Consider the following 18,050-nt stretch of genomic DNA (forward strand, 5'->3'; position numbering starts at 1 on the left):
AAGGCAAAAGGTCCAGTTGTCGTGGTCCACGTAGGTACCAACGACATAGGCAGGACTAGGAAAGAAGTTCTGCTGAGGGACTATGAGCAACTCGGGGCCAAATTAAAAAGCAGAACCACAAAAGGTAATAATCTCCAGATTACTACCCGAGCCAAGTGCTAACTGGTATAAGGTAAATAAGATTAGAGAGGTACATGTGTGGCTCAAAGATTGGTGTGGGAGAAATGGGTTCCGATTCATGGGACACTGGCACCAGTACACTAGGGAAAGAGAGCTGTTTCGTTGGGATGGGCTTCACTTAAACCATGCTGGGACCAGTGTCCTGGCGAATCGTATAACTAGGGTTGTAGATAAGGTTTTAAACTAAATAGTGTGGCAGGGTTCAATTGAAGGAAAGTTTAAAAAGTCGAATAGTAACGAGAGAGCAGAGGTGCAGGGTAGTGAAGGGGCATACATTAATCAGAGAATGACAGGAAGGGACAGAGAATACAAGCACAAGAGTACAGCAGAAATTAGAACCAGAGAAGGTAAAAATGGTAAAAAGTCAAAGCTTAAGGCTCTTTATCTGAATGCACATAGCATTTGTAACAAGATAGATGAGCTGACGGCACAGATAGAAATAAATGAATATGATTTGCTAGCTAACAGAGAGGTGGTTGCAGGATGACCAGGACTGGAATCTTAATGTTCAAGGATATTCGATGTTCCGGAAGAACAGGCAGAATGGAAAAGGAGGTGAGGTAGCTTTGCAGTTGTGAGTAATGATATAGGTGTAATAGATCATGATGTAGAATCAGTTTGGGTGGAAATAAGGAATTGCAAGGGAAAGAAATCATAGGTGGGAGTGGTCTATAGGCCCCCGAAGAGTAGCCTCTCTGTAGGACAAGATATTAATCGGGAAACAATGGAGGCGTGTAAGAAGGGCACTGCAATTATCATGGATGATTTTAATCTGCATACAGACTGGACAAGTCAAATTGGCAAGAGTAGCATGGAAGACAAATTTGTAGAGTGCCTCAGGGATTGTTACTTACAGCAATATGTTGCAGAACCTACCCAAGAATAGGCTATTTTAGATTTGGTATTGTGTAATGAGATAGGATTAATAAGAGATCTCGTAGTTAAGGATCCTTTCGGGGGAAGCGATCATAACATGGTAGAATTTCGAATTCAGTTTGAGGGTGAGCAACTCGGGTCTCAAACCAGTGTCATCAACTTAAACAAGGGCAATTACAGCGGTATGAAGAATTGTCTAAAGCAGGCTGGAAAGATAGACTACAGGGGAAGTCAGTGGATGAGCAGTGGCAGACTTTTAAGCAGATATTTCATAACACTCAGCAAACATTTATTCCAGTCAGAAGGAAGGACTCAAAGAGAATGATGAACCACCCGTGGATAACAAAGTAAGTTAAGGAGAGTATCAAATCAAAGGCAAAGGCGTACAATGTAGCGAAAACGAGTGGTAGGTCAGAGGATTGGGAATTTTTTTTAAGCAACCAGCAGCCGATGACTAAAAAACTAAAGAGGGAGAAAATTGATTATGAGAGTAAATTGGCAAGAAATATAAAAACAAACAGTAAGAGCTTCTACAGGTATATTAAAAGGAAGAGAGAAGCTAAAGTAAGTGTGGGACCCTTCGAGAATGAGACTGGGGAATTAATAACAGGGAACAGGGAAATGGCAGATAATTTAAACCAATATTTTGCATCGGTCTTCACGGTGGAGGACACAATAAACATCCCAATAATAGATGAGCAAGGTGTAAATAGGAGGGAGGAACTTGTAACAATCTCTATCACGAGGGGAAAGGTGCTGGACAAACTGATGGGACTAAAGGCAGACAAGTCGCCAGGACCTGAATCCAAGGGTTTTAAAAGTGATTGTAGAGATAGTGGAGGCATTGGTCATAATATACCAAAACTCACTGGATTCCGGTCGGGTACCAGCGGATTGGAAAACCGCTAATGTGACCCCCCTATTCAAGAAAGGAGGGAGACAGAAAGCAGGAAACGACAGACCAGTTAGCTTAACATCAGTCATTGGGAAAATGCTAGAGTCCATGATTAAGGAAGAAATAGCAGGGCATGTAGAAAAACATAATGCAATCAAACAGAGTCAACATGGTTTTATAAAAGGGAAATCAAGTTTGACAAATTTGTTAGAGTTCTTTGAGGATATAACAAGCAGAGTGGATAAAGGGGAACCAGTAGATGTTGTGTAGTTGGATTTTCAGAAGGCGTTTGATAAGGTGCCATATAAAAGGTTATTGCACAAAATAAGAGCTCAGGGTATTGGGGGTAATGTGTTGGCATGGATTGAGGATTGGCTAACACACAGAAGGCAGAGAGTTGGGATCAATGGGTCTTTTTCAGGTTGTAAAGCCGTAACTAGTGGGGTGCCACAAGGATCAGTCCTAGGGCCTCAACTATTTACTATCTACATTAATGACTTTGAGGAAGGGACAGAGTGTAGTGTATCCAAATTTGCTGACGATACAAAAATAGGTGGGAAGGCATGTTGTGATGAGGACACAAAAAAGATCTGCAAAGGGATATAGATAGGTTAAGTGAGTGGGCAAAAACATGGTAGATGGTGTTCAATGTGAGAAAGTGTGAGGTCATCCACTTTGGTAGGAAAAATAAAATGGCAGATTATTTAGATGGAGAAAGACTACAAAATACTGCAGTAGAGGGATCTGGGTGTTCTTGTGCATGAAACACAAAAGGTTAGCATGCAGGTGCAGCAAGTAATTAGGAAGGCAAATGGAATTTTGCCCTTTATTGCTAGAGGGGGTGTGTTTAAAAATAGGGAAGTCCTGTTACAACTGTACAGGGTGTTGGTGAGGCCACACCTGGAGTACTGTGTACAGTTTTGGTCCCCGTATTTAAAGAAGGATATACTAGCATTGGAGGCAGTTCAGAAAAGGTTCACTAGGCTGATTCCTGGCATGAAGGGGCTTTCTTATCAAGAACAGCTGAACAGGTTGGGCCTTTATTCATTGGAGTTTAGAAGAATGAGAGGTGATCTTATAGAAACATATAAGATTCTAAGGGGGCTTGACAGGGTTGATGTTGAGATGATGTTTCCACTAGTAGGGGAATCTCAAACTAGGGGACATAGTTACAGAATAAGGAGGCACACATTTAAAACTGAGATGCGAAGGAATTTCTTCTCTCAGAGGGTGGTGAATCTCTGGAATTCTCTACCTCAGAGTTGTGGAGGCTAGGTCACTAAATGTATTTAAGGAGGAGGTAGATAGATTTTTGAAATCTCGGGGAGTCGAGGGTTAGGCAGAGCTGGCCTGAAAGAGGAGTTGAGGCCTGGGACAGATCAGCCATGATCTTATTGAATGGCAGGGCAGGCTTGAGGGGCTGAATGGCCTACTCCTGCTCCGATTTATGTTCTATGTTCTTAAAACCTAGGCAACATTCAGGCTTGGACTGATAAGTGGCAAGTAACATTGATGCCACACAAGTGCTGGGCAATGACCATCTCTACAAGAGAATCTAACCATCTTCCCATGACATTCAAAAGCACGACCATTACCAAACCCCCCACTAACATCCTGGGAGTTACCATTGACCAGAAACTGAACTGGAGTAGCCATATAAATACTGTGGCTACAACAGGTGGTCAGATTTTGGGAATTCTGTGACAGGTAACCCACCTCCTGACTCCCCAAAGCCTGTCCACCATCTACAAGGCACAAGTCAGGAGTGTGATGGAATACTCTGCACTTGCCTGGATGAGTGCTGCTCTGACAACTCGGGAAGCTCAACACCATCCAGGACAAAGCAACCCACCTGATCGGCGCCCCATCCACCACCTAAAACATTCACTCCCTCCACCACTGATGAACAGCGGTAGCAGTGTGTACCATCTACAAGATGCACTGCAGCAAGTCACCATGCCTCATAGAACATACAACAGTACAGCACAGTACAGGCCCTTTGGCCCACGATGTTGTGCCGAACCTTGAACCTACTCCAAGATCAAACTACCTACATACCCTTCATTCTACTATCATCCATGTACCTATCCAAGAGTCGCTTAAATGTCCCTAATGTATCTGCTTCTACTACCACCGCTGGCAGCACATTCCACGCACCCACCACTCTGTGTAAAGAACCTACCTCTGACATCTCCCCTAAACCTTCCTCCAATCACCTTAAAATTATGCCCCCTGGTGATAGCCCTTTCCGCTCTGGGAAAAAGTCTCTGACTATCCACTCTATCTATGCCTCTCATCATCTTGTACCCCTCTATCAAGTCACCTCTCATCCTTCTTCGCTCCAATGAGAAAAGCCCTAGCTCCCTCAACCTTTCATAAAACATGCCCTCCAGTCCAGGCAGCATCCTGGTAAATCTCCTCTGCACCCTCTGAAGCTTCCACATCCTTCCTATAATGAGGCGACCAGAACTGAACACAATATTCCAAGTGTGGTCTAACCAGGGCTTTATAGAGCTGCAGCATAACCTCGCAGTTCTTAAACTCAATCCCCCTGTTAATGAAAGCCAACACCCCATACGCCTTCTTAACAACCCTATCAACTTGGGTGGCAACTTTGAGCGATCTATGGACATGGACCCCAAGATCCCTCTGTTCCTCCACACTACCAAGAATCCTGTCTTTAAGCCTGTATTCTGCATTCAAATTCGACCTTCCAAAATGAATCACTTCACACTTTTCCAGGTTGAACTCCATCTGCCACTTCTCAGCCCAGCTCTGCATCCTGTCAATGTCCCGTTGCAACCTACAACAGCCTTCCACACTATCCACAACTCCAGCAATCTTCGTGTCATCGGCAAACGTACTAACCCAGCCTTCCACTTCCTCATCCAAGTCATGTATAAAAATCACAAAGAGCAGAGGTCCCAGAACAGATCTTTTCGGAATACCACTGGTCACCGAGCTCCAGGCTGAATACTCTCCATCTACTACCACCCTCTGTCTTCTATGGGCCAGCCAAATCTGTATCCAGACAGCCAAATTTCCCTGTATCCCATGCCTCCTTACTTTCTGAATGAGCCTACCATGGGGAACCTTATCAAACGCCTTGCTAAAATCCATATACACCACATCCACTGCTCTTGCTTGAATGTATTTTGTCACATCCTCAAAGAATTCAATAAGGCTTGTGAGGCATGACCTGCCCCTCACAAAGCCATGCTGACTGTCTCTAATCAAACCATGCTTTTCCAAGTAATCATAAATCCTGTCTCTCAGAATCCTCTCCAATAATCTGCCCACCAACGTAAGACTGACTGGTCTGTAATTCCCAGGGTTATCCCTATTCCCTTTCTTGAACAAGGGAATAACATATGCCACCCTCCAATCATCTGGTACTACTCCAGTGGACAGTGAGGACGCAAAGATCATCGCCAAAGGCACGGCAATCTCTTCCCTCGCTTCCCGTAATAACCTTGGGTATATCCCATCTGGCCCCGGGGATTTATCTATCCTCATGTCTTTCAAAATTTCCAGCACATCCTCCTTCTTAACATCAACCTGTTCGAGCATATCAGCCTGTTTCACACTGTCCTCACAAACGTCCAGGTCCCTCTCACTAGTGAATACTGAAGCAAAGTATTCATTAAGGACCCCCCCTACCTCCTCCGACTCCAGGCACAAATTCCCTCCACTATCCCTGATCGGCCCTACCCGCACTCTGGCCATCCTCTTGTTCCTCACATAAGTGTAGAACGCCTTGGGATTTTCCTTAATCCTACCCGCCTAGACTTTTTCATGTCCCCTTCTAGCTCTCCTAAGTCCATTCTTCAGTTCCTTCCTGGCTACCTTGTAACCCTCTGGAGCCCTGTCTGATCCTTGCTTCCTCAACCTTAAGTAAGCTTCCTTCTTCCTCTTGACTAGCTGTTCCACATCTCTTGTCATCCAAGGTTCCTTCACCCTACCATCCCTTCCTTGCCTCATCAGGACAAACCTATCCAGCAGTCGCAGGCAAGTGCTCCCTAAACAACCTCCACATTTCTGTCGTGCATTTCCGAGAACATCTGTTCCCAATTTATGCTCCCCAGTTCCTGCCTAATAGCATTGTAATTCCCCCTCCCCCAATTAAATATTTTCCCATCCCGTCTGCTCCTATCCCTCTCCATGACTATAGTAAAGGTCAGGGAGTTGTGATCACTATCACCGAAATGCTCTCCCACCGAGAGATCTGCCACCTGGCTTGGTTCGTTGCCAAGCACCAAATCCAATATAGCCTCCCCCCGAGTCGGCCTATCTACATATTGAGTCAGGAAACCTTCCTGGACACACCTGACAAAATCTGCTCCATCCAAACTATTTGCACTAAGGAGGTTCCAATCAATATTAGGGAAGTTGAAGTCACCCATGACAACAACGCTGTTACTTCTGCACCTTTCCAAAATCTGCCTCCCAATCTGTTCCTCCGTGTCTCTGTTGCTATTGGGGGGTCTATAGAAAACTCCCAATAAAGTGACTGCTCCTTTCCTGTTTCTGACTTCCACCCATACTGACTCAGTAGACAAACCCTCCTCGACGACCTCCCTTTCTGCAGCTGTGATACTATCCCTGATTAGCAATGCCACTCCCCCACCTCTTTTACCTCCCTCCCTATTCCTTTTGAAACATCCAACATCCATTCCTGCCCCTGTGATATCCAAGTCTCCGTAATGGCCACAACATCGTAGCTCCAGGTACTGATCCAAGCTCGAAGTTCATCACCATTATTCCTGACACTTCTTGCGTTAAAATAGACACACTTCAACCCATCATACTGGCTGCAACTTTGCCCTGTCAACTGTCTAACCTTCCTCACAGACTCCTTTGACAGCACCTTCCAAACTCACAACCTCTTCCACCTAGAAGGACAAGGGCAACAGACGTGCGGGAACATCACCACCTGCAAGTTCCCCTCCAAACCATACACCATCCTGACTTGGAACTATATAGTCATTCCTTCACTGTTGCAGGATCAAAATCCTGGAACTCCCTCCCCCCATCAGCACTATGGGTGCACCTACACATCAGATGGACTGCAGCAGTTCAAGGAGGTAGCTCACCACCACCTTCTCAAGGGCAATTAGGGATGGGCAACAAATGCTGGCCTTGCCAGTGACACCAACATCCCATGATTTGAATAAAAGAGGTATTGCAACTGCTGAATCAATCGGCATTTTGGTTCCCTGTGTGTTGAATTGCAAAATCATGCTTTGCTCTTCCAAAATCTGCATGTTCCAATGTGAGTAATGATACACACCACTGAAAATCATTTCACAAGCTGGTTTAAAAGTTTAGGACACAGTTAAAAAGATACTTCTCTAAAATACCAGGTCCATGATAATACTTTTTCCACGTTACCAAAACTTATTTATCGGTTTTATACTTTAGATCAATTTAGAAGTGTTTTTGATAGCTCAAATGAATTATTGGTAACACATAATGGGCATAGAAGCACATATCCAACTTGATTAGATTATGAATTTTAATTTTATATGCCAATTGGGCCAAGTAAGAGGGCAACGTAGCTCCCCAAAGGACTTAATCTTCAGGGATGAATGGAACATTGAGAGATAATGAAGGCCTTTGTGTTGTGGTAACATTTTAAGTATTACTCATTGGTTGTTTTATAAAGATTGTGAAATTTGAGTCAATCATGATGTTTTTATTTTTTTTTTATTTAGAGATACAGCACTGAAACAGGCCCTTCGGCCCACCGAGTCTGTGCCAACCAACAACCACCCATTTATACTAACCCGACAGTAATCCCATATTCCCTATCACCTCCCTACACTAGGGGCAATTTACAACGGCCAATTTACCTATCTCCTGCAAGTCTTTGGATGCGGGAGGAAACCGGAGCACCCGGCGAAAACCCACGCAGACACAGCGAGAACTTGCAAACTCCGCACAGACAGTACCCAGAATTGAACCCGGGTCCCTGGAGCTGTGAGGCTGCGGTGCTAACCACTGCGCCACTGTGCCGCCCATCATACTTCACAGTGCAGGCACTTATCAACAGCCTATAGATATGCATGGGGTGAACAACCATTGATTATGTGACACTAAAATAAAAGCAAAATACTGCGGATGCTGGAAATCTGAAACAAAAACAAGAAATGCTGGAATCACTCAGCAGGTCTGGCAGCATCTGTGGAAAGAGAAGCAGAGTTAACGTTTCGGGTCAGTGACCCTTCTTCAGTTCCGAAGAAGGGTCACTGACCCGAAACGTTAACTCTGCTTCTCTTTCCACAGATGCTGCCAGACCTGCTGAGTGATTCCAGCATTTCTTGTTTTTGCATTGATTATGTGGGTTGTGTACAAAACTAGGGAAAGTTGCTCAATTCATAATTTTTGCCTCAAATAGTTTGAATTGGATTATCGTATTGAATTTGCTGCTTCAAAGAGTGCAGATTGGAATCAGAGTATGGATATTCGAGTTTGGTCAGTAGCGAGTTTTCTGAAGGGTGGGGGGGGGGGGGGGGGAAAAGGAAGGGCTCCATTTTTTTTTTACTTTTTATTCTACCTTTTTAACCCTCCAGTATTTGGTTCTTGCTTCAGTGCAGTGGAAGGAGCTGTTTGGAGAGTACCTGGAAAGCTATTCTACTTATAATAAATAGTCTGTAAAGTTAAGGTATGGCTGGGTAGCTCTGCCGAGTGGAATGTACAGCCGGTGGCATGTGGCAAGTCATGTACGCACCATGTCTCCTAGACAGGGACCTGCAGGCAGGGTCACTGACTACAGAAGCTCGAGCTCTGGTTTTCAGAACTCTAGCAGCGGCTGGAGTCACTGTTGTGCATCCGTAAGGTGGAGGACTACGTGGCTAGCACATTTAGGGAGGTGGTCACACCGCAGGTTAGGAGCATGCAGACAGATAGGGAATGGGTGACTGCCAGGCAGGTAGTGCAGGAGTCCCCGGATATGATCTCACTCCCTAATCGGTTTTCCATTTTGGATACTGGTGAGGGTGATGGTTCCTCAGAGGAGTGCAGTCAGAGCCAAGTTTGCGGCACCACAGGTGGCTCAGCTGCATAGCAGGGGAGGGAGAAGAGTGGAAGAGCAGTAATGAAAGGGAATTCGTTCGTCAAGGGAAACAGATGACGTTCTGCAGCAGTAAAAAAGTGACTCCAGGATGGTTTGTTGCCTTCCTGGTCAAGAATGTCACGGAGCGGCTTTCTTCGGTCATTCTTCGGGGGTAGGGTGAACAGCCAGAGATCGTGGTCCACATTGGTACCAATGACATAGGTAAGAAGGGGGGTGAGGTCCTAACAGCAGATCTTAGGGAGCTTGGAAGGAGATCGAAAAGCAGGACCTCAAAAGTAATTTTAGGATTACTCCCAGTCCCACGTGCAAGTTAGCAAAGGAATAGGAGAATTGAGAAATTAAAAACATGGCTGCAGAACTGTTGTAAGAGGGAGGGGATCAGATTTCAGAGACATTTGGACCAGTTCTGGGGCAGGTGGGACCTGTACAAGATGAACGGGTTGCATCTTAGCAGGACTGGGATGAATATCCTCGCAGGGAGATTTGCTAGTACTGTTGGGGAGGGTTTAAACTAAATAGTCAGGGAGATGGGAACCGGAGAAGGAGCTCAGATTGGAGGGAAGCACATGTGGTAACTTGTTTGGGGTGTGGGAACCCAGGAGCAAGTATGAGAGAGGAATACCAAGGTGCAAAGAATACTGGGCGAAGATAGATAGCACGGGAGTAGGGAATAGTAAGTTATTAGGTGGGGTCAGAGTAAGGGAGAAAGTAATAAAGTCTGAATCAGGATTAATGTGCATGTATGCGAATGCATGGAGCATGGTTAATAAGACTGGTGAGGTAGAGGTGCAGATTGCCATGTGGAAATACAATGTTGTGGCTATAACAGAGACCTGGCTCAAAGGAGGGCAGGACTGGGTGTTAAATATTCCTGGATACAAGGTTTTCAGGAAAGATAGGAAAAGGGAAAAAAGGGGGAGGGTGGCGGTATTGATTAAGGAAAGCATTGCAGTGCTGGAGTAAAAGAACATCCCAGAGGGGTCGAGGACAGAATCAATTTGGCTAGAACGAAAACAAAAAAATGCAGTTAAATTGTTTGGTGTTGTCTATAGGCCACCAGCTAGTGGTAAGGGCACGGAGGAACAAATTTGTAAGGATATTACAGAGAGATGCAAAAATTATAGGGTAGTTACAATGGGGGACTTTAATTATCCAATCATAGACTGGGATAATAGTAGTGTAAAGTGCAGTGAGGGGCAAGAGTTCCTAGAGTGTGTTCAGAAAAGTTTTCTACAGCGAGAAAGGAGGCACTGCTAGACCTGGCTCTTGGGAATGAGGTGGACCAAGTATCAATAAGACAGCATTTAGGGGATAGTGATCGTTGTATCATAAGGTTTAGGCTGACTATGGAAAAGGGCAAAGAGCAATCCAGGGTAAGAATAATGAACTGGGGGAAGGCCAACTTCAATGGGGTAAGAATGGAGCTGGGGTGAATAAATTAGAGTCAAAAACTGGCAGGAAAACCAGTAGATGAACAATGGGCTACCTTCAAAGAAGAGATAGTTCTGGCACAGTCGAGTTATGTTCCCTCGAAGTGGAAAAGTAGGATAAACAAATCCAGAGTCCCTGAATGACAAAAGAAGTAGAGATTAAGACAAAAAAGAAAAAGTATGTTTCTTACAGATGCCAGGTAGAAAATACTATTGCAAGCTAGGCTGAATATAGGAAGTCCAGAGGGGAAGTGAAAAAGCAAATAAGAGTAGCAAAGAGGGAGCATGAAAAGAGACTGGCAGCTAGCATTAAAAGGAACTCCCAAAGTTTTCTATAGGCATATAAATAGTAAGAGGGTGGCAAAAAGAGGAGTGGGGCCGATTATGGACCAGAAAGGGGATTTACACATGGAGGCAGAGGGCATAGCTGAGGGATTAAATGAATACTTTGCATCTGTCTTTACCAAGGAAGATGCAGCAACCCAGGCAATGTTGAAAGAGGAGGTAAGCCAAACACTGGAGGGGTTTAAAATTGATAAAGTAGTATTAGATAGACTGTCTGTACTTAAAGTGGATAAAACACCAGGACCAGATGAGATGCATCCAAGGATACTGAGGGAAGTGAGGGTGGAAATCAGAGTCATTGGCCATAACTTTTCAGTCTTCCTTAGACTCAGGGGCGGTGCCAGAGGACTCGAGAATTGGAACCATTACACCCTTGTTCAAAAAAGGGTGTAAAGATAAGCCCAACAATTACAGGCCACTCAGTTCAACTTCGGTGGTGGGAAAACTTCTAAAAAAAAAAAAAAATAATAATAATAATTTGGGACAAAAATCAATCAATAGTCACATGGACAAATGTGAGTTAATTAAGGAAAGCCAGCATGGATTTCGTAAGGGAAAATCATGTTTAATTAACTTGCTGGAGTTTATTTTAGAAGATAACAGAGAGGGTTGATGAGGGCAATACTGTTGATGTGGCATACACTGACTTCTGAAAGAAGTTTGATAAAGTGCCACACAACAGACTTGTGAGCAAACTTATAGCTCATGGAATAAAAGGGACGGTAGCAACATGAATACAAAATTGGCTGAGTGACAGGAAACAGTAGTGGTTAATGGAAATTTTTTGGCTGGAGGAAGGTTTGTCGTGGAGTTCCCCAGGAGTCAGTGTTGGAACCCTTGCTTTTCCCGATATATATTAATGACCTAGACCTTGGTGTACAGGACACAATTTCAAAGTTTGCAGATGATACGAAACTTGGAAGCATTGTGAACTGTGAGGAGGATAGAGCAGAACTTCAAAAGGACAGTGGAATTAGCAGACAGGTGGCAGATGAAGTTCAATGCAGAGAAATGTGAAGTGATTCATTTTGATAGGAACAACATGGAGACACAATATAGAATAAAAGGGTACAATTCTAAAGGGGGGGTTCAGGAGCAGAGGAACCTAGGTGTTTTTGTGCATAAGTCATTGAAGGTGGCAGGACAGGTTGAGAGAGTAGTCAATAAAGCATAGAGTGTCCTGGTCTTTATTAATAGGGGCATAGAGTACAAGAGCAAGGAAGTTGTGTTGAACTTGTATAAGATGCTATTTCGGCTTCAGCTGGAGTATTGCATCGAATTCTGGGCAACGCACTTTAGGAAAGACGTGAGGGCATTGGAGACAGTACAGAAAAGATTCACGAGAATGGTTTCAGCGATGAGGAATTTCAGTTATGAAGATAGATTGGAGAGGTTACGACTGTGTTCCTTGGAGAAGAGAAGGTTGAGAGGTGATTTGATAGAGCTATTCAAAATATTGGGTCTGGACAGAATAGATAGAGAGAAACAGTTCCCACTCGCGAAAGGATAGAGAATGAGAGGGCACGGATTTAAAGTATTTGGTAAGAGAAGCAAAAGTGACATCTGGAAAAACCTTTTCATGCAGCAAGTGGTTAAGATCTGGAATGCACTGCCTGAGAACGTGGTGGAGGCAGATTCAATTGAAGCATTCAAAAGGAAATTAGACAGTTATATAAAAAGGACGAATGTGCAGCGGTATGGGGAAAAGGCAGGGGAATGGAACTGAGGGAATTGCTCTTTTGGAGAACCGGTACTGACACGATGGGCCGAATGGCCTCCTTCTGCACTGCAACGATGCTGCAATTATGTGATTCTGTGATTCACTGCCCTTTTGTTTAAGGTAATTTAACATTTGCTTTCAAGGCCAACCTTACCTTTTGTCAGTTTGTAAAGCAGCCATGTATCAATGGTACCGAAACAGCAGTTTTCTTCAGCAACAGCATCTTGAACCTGTAAGGAGATGCCTTTAGTAGAATATATAGCAATGTCACAGCTTCAAAAAGTAAAATACTCTTGCAATAGTGTCCCTTCACTCCCTTTTATGGGTTAGTAAATACAAGAGGGCTTTCCTAATGTTAAATGATAGTTCCTGTCTTCAGAAGGACCAACTAGATCACAGATTGTAGAATGTAACGCACCAAAATGAATCACAAATACAGAACCCCATACAAAGATGGAGAAATCATGGTGTTCCTGTACCCTACAACTACCTCCAGAAAGTAGAATTGAGATTTCTTTCACTGGGGAGGCTTATACCTTTGTTAAAAAAGATAGTATGAGAGACTGCCTCTGAAAAACACGAAAATCTCTTCACTTCTAGTAACTGAAGAAATTCAACCGTACACGGTTACTAATACAAAAGCAAAATACCGTGAATGCTGAAAATCTAGAACAAAAACAGAAAATGCTGGAAATACTCAGCGAGTCAGAATTCTGATGACAAGGTCACAGACCTTTTTCTCTCCACAGATGCTGCCTAACCTGCTGTGTATTTCCAGCATTTTCTGTTGTCACACTCCCATCACAACAGTAACAGTGTATCAGACAACTTTAAAAAGTTTTCTTCTTGAATTCAGATGCTCACATATGTTACAGCCCCTGACTACAAAGGAGATGCTAGCCATTCCTGGCATGGATTATATTCTAATGTGCTTCATGAAATGCTCAATTATATCCTCAACTTGTAACCTCTTCTTTCACCATTGGTAGCCATGTTGAAACAGAGTAGGGTTTTTTTTTAAATTCCTTCGTGGGATGTAGGCATTGCTGGCTGGGCCATTTCAGAGGGCAGTTAAGAGTCAAAGATATTGTTTTGTGGAGTCACATGTAGGCCAGACCAGGTCAGGACAGCAGATTTCCTTCCCTAAAGGGCATCAGTGAACCAGATGGGTTTTTATGACAATCGATGATAGTAATGGTACCATTACTGAGACTAGCTTTCAATTCCAGATTTTATACGCAGTCTATACTTCCATTTTAAGATTAACAGCAGACTTTTGGAGGGAGATAACTGTACAATATCATGCAAAGGGCAAATGTTATTTAGACAGATCTGTGATTTCTGTATCTGTATTGACAACTCCAGGATTGGTATGGAGCCACCTACTTATTTAAATCTGTAATTAGATTAGATGGTTTACACATCTAACTGATAAAAAAAAATTGTAGAACTTTTCAACTTAAAACTCAGGGCTTTAATCATAGGAACATAGGAGGAGTAGGCCATTCAGCCCATCGAGCCAGCTCCACCATTCAATTAGATCATGGCTGATTATCTACCTCAACACCACTTCCCTGTGCTATCCCCATATCCCTGATGTCATTAGTATCCAGATATCTATCAATTTCTTGAACATGCTCAATGATTGAGCTTCCACAGCTCTCTGGGATAGAGAATTCTAAAGATCACCTTGCAGACTTGGCTTTTGATTGGTTGCCACCATAAGTAAGTTGCCCAGAGAAGACTGCAGTTCTTCTACATTGATGGGAACAGATTTGATAGGCTGAATGGTCTTTTTGTGTTCCATTCTTACAAGTTTTCCTGTAACTAGGCAGAATTTGCAGGATATAGGACACAAACTGAGTTGCAATACCCTTTTGTGCCACCAGAGAGCTGCACATTCATTCATAAACTTGCTCCGGTCACACAAATTTCATATAAAAAAAACTAAATGTGGCTTTTATCTGGTTATCTTTAACATCTTTTTGATAAAGTTTTGACTACTGCCAGAAAATAGTGCAATGTAACAGACCTAAGAATTTTAAAATGGACATCAATATGGACCACAAGCCAGAATTACATAATCAAAACAGTAATGAACAAGTAAGAGAGAGCCATACTATCCACTGCTCTGGTCAGACCACACCTTGAGGACAATGCCCATTTCTAGACACCAAGACACAAGGGAGATACTTAAGCCTTCAGGGAATGCAGAAAAGCCACAAGATTGGTCCTTAGCATCAAGGAACAGTTATGGGGAAAGATTACAGCAACCTGGTCCTTCCAACCTTGAAAACAGGTGCCCAAGAAATTACTATTTTTTTTCCATACAAGATAAACACTATAGAAAAAGTAGATCCAGAACACAACACTAAAATACAACATTTTGACAGGACAAGGAGACATTGGTTCCAATTAGTAAAAGACAAATCTTGGACTGATAAAGAGGTTCTTCCTTATACAAAATGAACACAAATGGAAGGGACTTTGTGCTTTAAATATTTGAGAAACCATGTACACTGTGGGAGTTGGTGGCTAGAGATGTAGACATGGGAACATAGGCAGAGGTGTGGGTCACTTAGCCCCTCGAGCTTGTTCTGCCTGATCAGTGATCTAACTCCCATATCCCTTAATACCTTTGGTTAACAAAAATCCATCATACTCAGATTTAAAATTAATTGATCTAGCATCAATTTCCATTTGCAAGTGTATTTCAAACTTCTGAACACAAAAGGGTGGAAGCTTTTCCTATTTTCACCCCTGAAAGGTCTGGTTCTAATTTTCAGACCATGCCCCAGATGAGAAACAGACGGCAGAGTCTTTCTAGATGGAGGATTCAAGATGTGGCTAATCGGCCTTTTTCATCTCTACCGTTTGAAAGACCACCAGCATACTCTATAATTAACTCTTCGCCTAACAAGTACAAGACACCCACATTGGAAATGAGATTTCTTTGCCACCACATTTAAAATTAGGAAAAAAATACCAAGAACGCAACAGCGTTCTGTGTGTTAATACAGAAACTAATTAGATCCAGCTGGTCCCTCAAATATTGGTCAGTAAAATTGTCTGAGTTATATTATTTGTGGGCATGTTCTGTTTTTACATTCTGGACCATGATGGATATTTCCTTCCCTTCCTCTCCCCTCCCCGGTATTCCCTGACAATATAAAGACATTGTGGCATTTCAAAAGGTTATTAGGTTTTACAATAAGTTGATTAAAGTTGGTACTTAATACAAAAGCTGAGGCAGCAATCTTATTATAAATAAAAAGAGGAATTGCAACTACCAGATTTAAATTATAACAGTAAATTCGCCCATGACATCATTCATGGGCAAAAAAAAAGCTAGTTCTTTTCTAACATTTTCCACTTTTCATATAACTCTTAATGTGTCACTGATTTGAATCCAACTCTTTCCACAAGTCACTCCTTCCCCTCTCCCTTCAATCTTCTGCATGCAATAACTCAGCTAATATAGCAAAGTTTCAGAGGGTCTGGGAGGAGGAACAGATGGAGAGTTGTTAGAGGAGCGGACTGAGGTTTGGTCAAAGAGGTTAGCTTGGAGGAGCGTTTTGAAAATGCTGAGGTGTAGCAGCAAGGAGATGACTGAAAAGAATTCCAAAGAGGACAGGTACGACAGCTACCAACGGTAGAGCAGAGGCAAGCAGATATGCACAATAGGCCAGTGTCATAAAAGTAGAGTGTGGTCGCCAGGGCATAGGGCTGGAGGAAGTACCAGAACTAGTGTAAGGATAGCACACAAGTGGATTTCTGAATCAGTTAATGGTATACCATCCTATTAGCTACACCAACACCTCTATAGACTAAAATCATTGGAAAGTAAGCTCTGCTTTTGTGTGGCTCATACAATAGGGAGAATAAAATGGTAGGAGTAAAAAGAGTGCACAACTTCACTAAATGCCAGAAGGATTGTTTGAGTAACAAAGGGGCTAAAAATACACAGAATAAGAACTACCAAATAATATGGGACTTTGATTGGATTGATCAAGCTGATACAAGATCAAAGGAAGGAAGGAATAGCAATGAGGAGAGTGTGTCGGACATCCGAAGGCTATGTCAAGCCTCATCTCTGCCTCTAACTAGTTGAAATTATAGATTACTAAAAATGATCCTTGAATGCACATGTGGAAATGAATGTAATTTTCAGACAAACTATAAAATTAGATAATGTGGAAATGGCAGCATGTGACTGTGAAGCATCCATGAAATTTATGACATTACAAAAAAAGTGACTACACGTCCAAAGTATTTTATTGCCTGTAAGGTGCTTTAGGATGTCTTGGTCCTGAAAAGCATTACATAATAGAAAGTTCTTTCTATTAATACCTAATCATGCTGACTTGGTTTGCCTCACCATCTCAGTATTTTTGATGCTAATGGTATTACGCACTAAGGGCACTGGTTCTTTCTGTGGGATTTTCAATTTTTAACCATTACAGACACATTGTAGCAGCCCTGAGGGAGTCCTCTCAGCACAACATCCAAACGGTCCATTTTCTTACCTGTTTTAGATGTTGGAGAACCCAGGCTAAACGGACGGACACATGCTGTGTGGAGAAATGGATCACACTTGCAGCTAAGAAACGTTTCTGCCTGGTCAGAAAGTGGAGCAATCCACTGGCTTTATGAACCAGCTACATTGAAAGCAAGGAAGAGGAGTCAATTATTCTTAAAGATGTGCAATTCATCAACTCATGGTCAGATATCTAGATGAATTTTATGCAAGTCAGAACAGATCTACAGTTAAATCTTTGGGCCTGATGCAAACACTTTGCTGAAGAATCAAAGTGGCGTTTTCTGGAGTGAAGCTTGCTCATTTCTTGCTCCCATTCCCATCGGCAAACGTGGTGGAAATTGGCACAAAATTCTACCTTCCCACACAATTTAGAAGCTGCCAAAAAAGTGAATATTCCAAATGCACATCAAGAAGCAAGCAAGTTATTTAACAGCCTTCTGCAGCAAATAATTTTATTGCGAAACTGAGCAGGACTTGAGGCAGAGGTCAGATGTCTTGGAAGAATTTCCACATAGCTTTGGGATGAGAAAGATGGAAACCAAATTACACAAAATCTTCAAAATCCACATCAAGAACAATTTTCAAACGTTTCCCACACAAGTTGAATACAAAGTTTTTCAAAATTAACACTCAGAACCAGATTTAAAGAAAATTCTAACTGAAAACATCTCGACTTTTGTACTAAACTCAAACATAAATTGTACTATAAAAGAATGAACTGACCTTTAATTACCTAATGAAAAGAACACAGAGTGCCACAGATAACAGTAGTTGAGCCTATTGTGAAACCCCACAGAAGTTTAAATCTGATCAGAGAAAGTAAGATGAACTGTTTTCAGTCTCCAAATAAAATAAGTCTTTGGTAATAGTAGCCTTTGGGATCTTCTTTCTGCTACAGGACGATTGGGAAGGAGAAAATGGTGTGATGGTAAAAGAAGGCATGAGATGTCGAGCTAGATTTGTACATGAGGGAGGCTCATGCAACATAT

The 18,050-nt window shown here is 42.7% G+C and overlaps 1 protein-coding gene across 5 annotated transcripts in view; it reads right to left on the minus strand.

The window, feature by feature from the left end:
* gk5 (glycerol kinase 5) overlaps positions 1-18,050 on the minus strand; it is a 91,578-nt gene that overhangs the window by 43,231 nt on the left and 30,297 nt on the right. For 4 of the 5 annotated variants that reach the window (XM_068042575.1, XM_068042577.1, XM_068042578.1 and 1 more), the window contains 2 exons: positions 17,048-17,179; positions 12,676-12,751 (listed from right to left, as the gene is read on the minus strand). In XM_068042575.1, coding sequence (XP_067898676.1) covers positions 12,676-12,751; positions 17,048-17,179 — 208 coding nt within the window. The remainder of the gene's footprint in view (positions 1-12,675; positions 12,752-17,047; positions 17,180-18,050) is intronic. The other variant, XM_068042579.1, reaches the window with a different exon arrangement.

Source organism: Heterodontus francisci, chromosome 11 (assembly GCF_036365525.1).
Source record: "Heterodontus francisci isolate sHetFra1 chromosome 11, sHetFra1.hap1, whole genome shotgun sequence".
NCBI lineage: Eukaryota > Metazoa > Chordata > Chondrichthyes > Heterodontiformes > Heterodontidae > Heterodontus > Heterodontus francisci.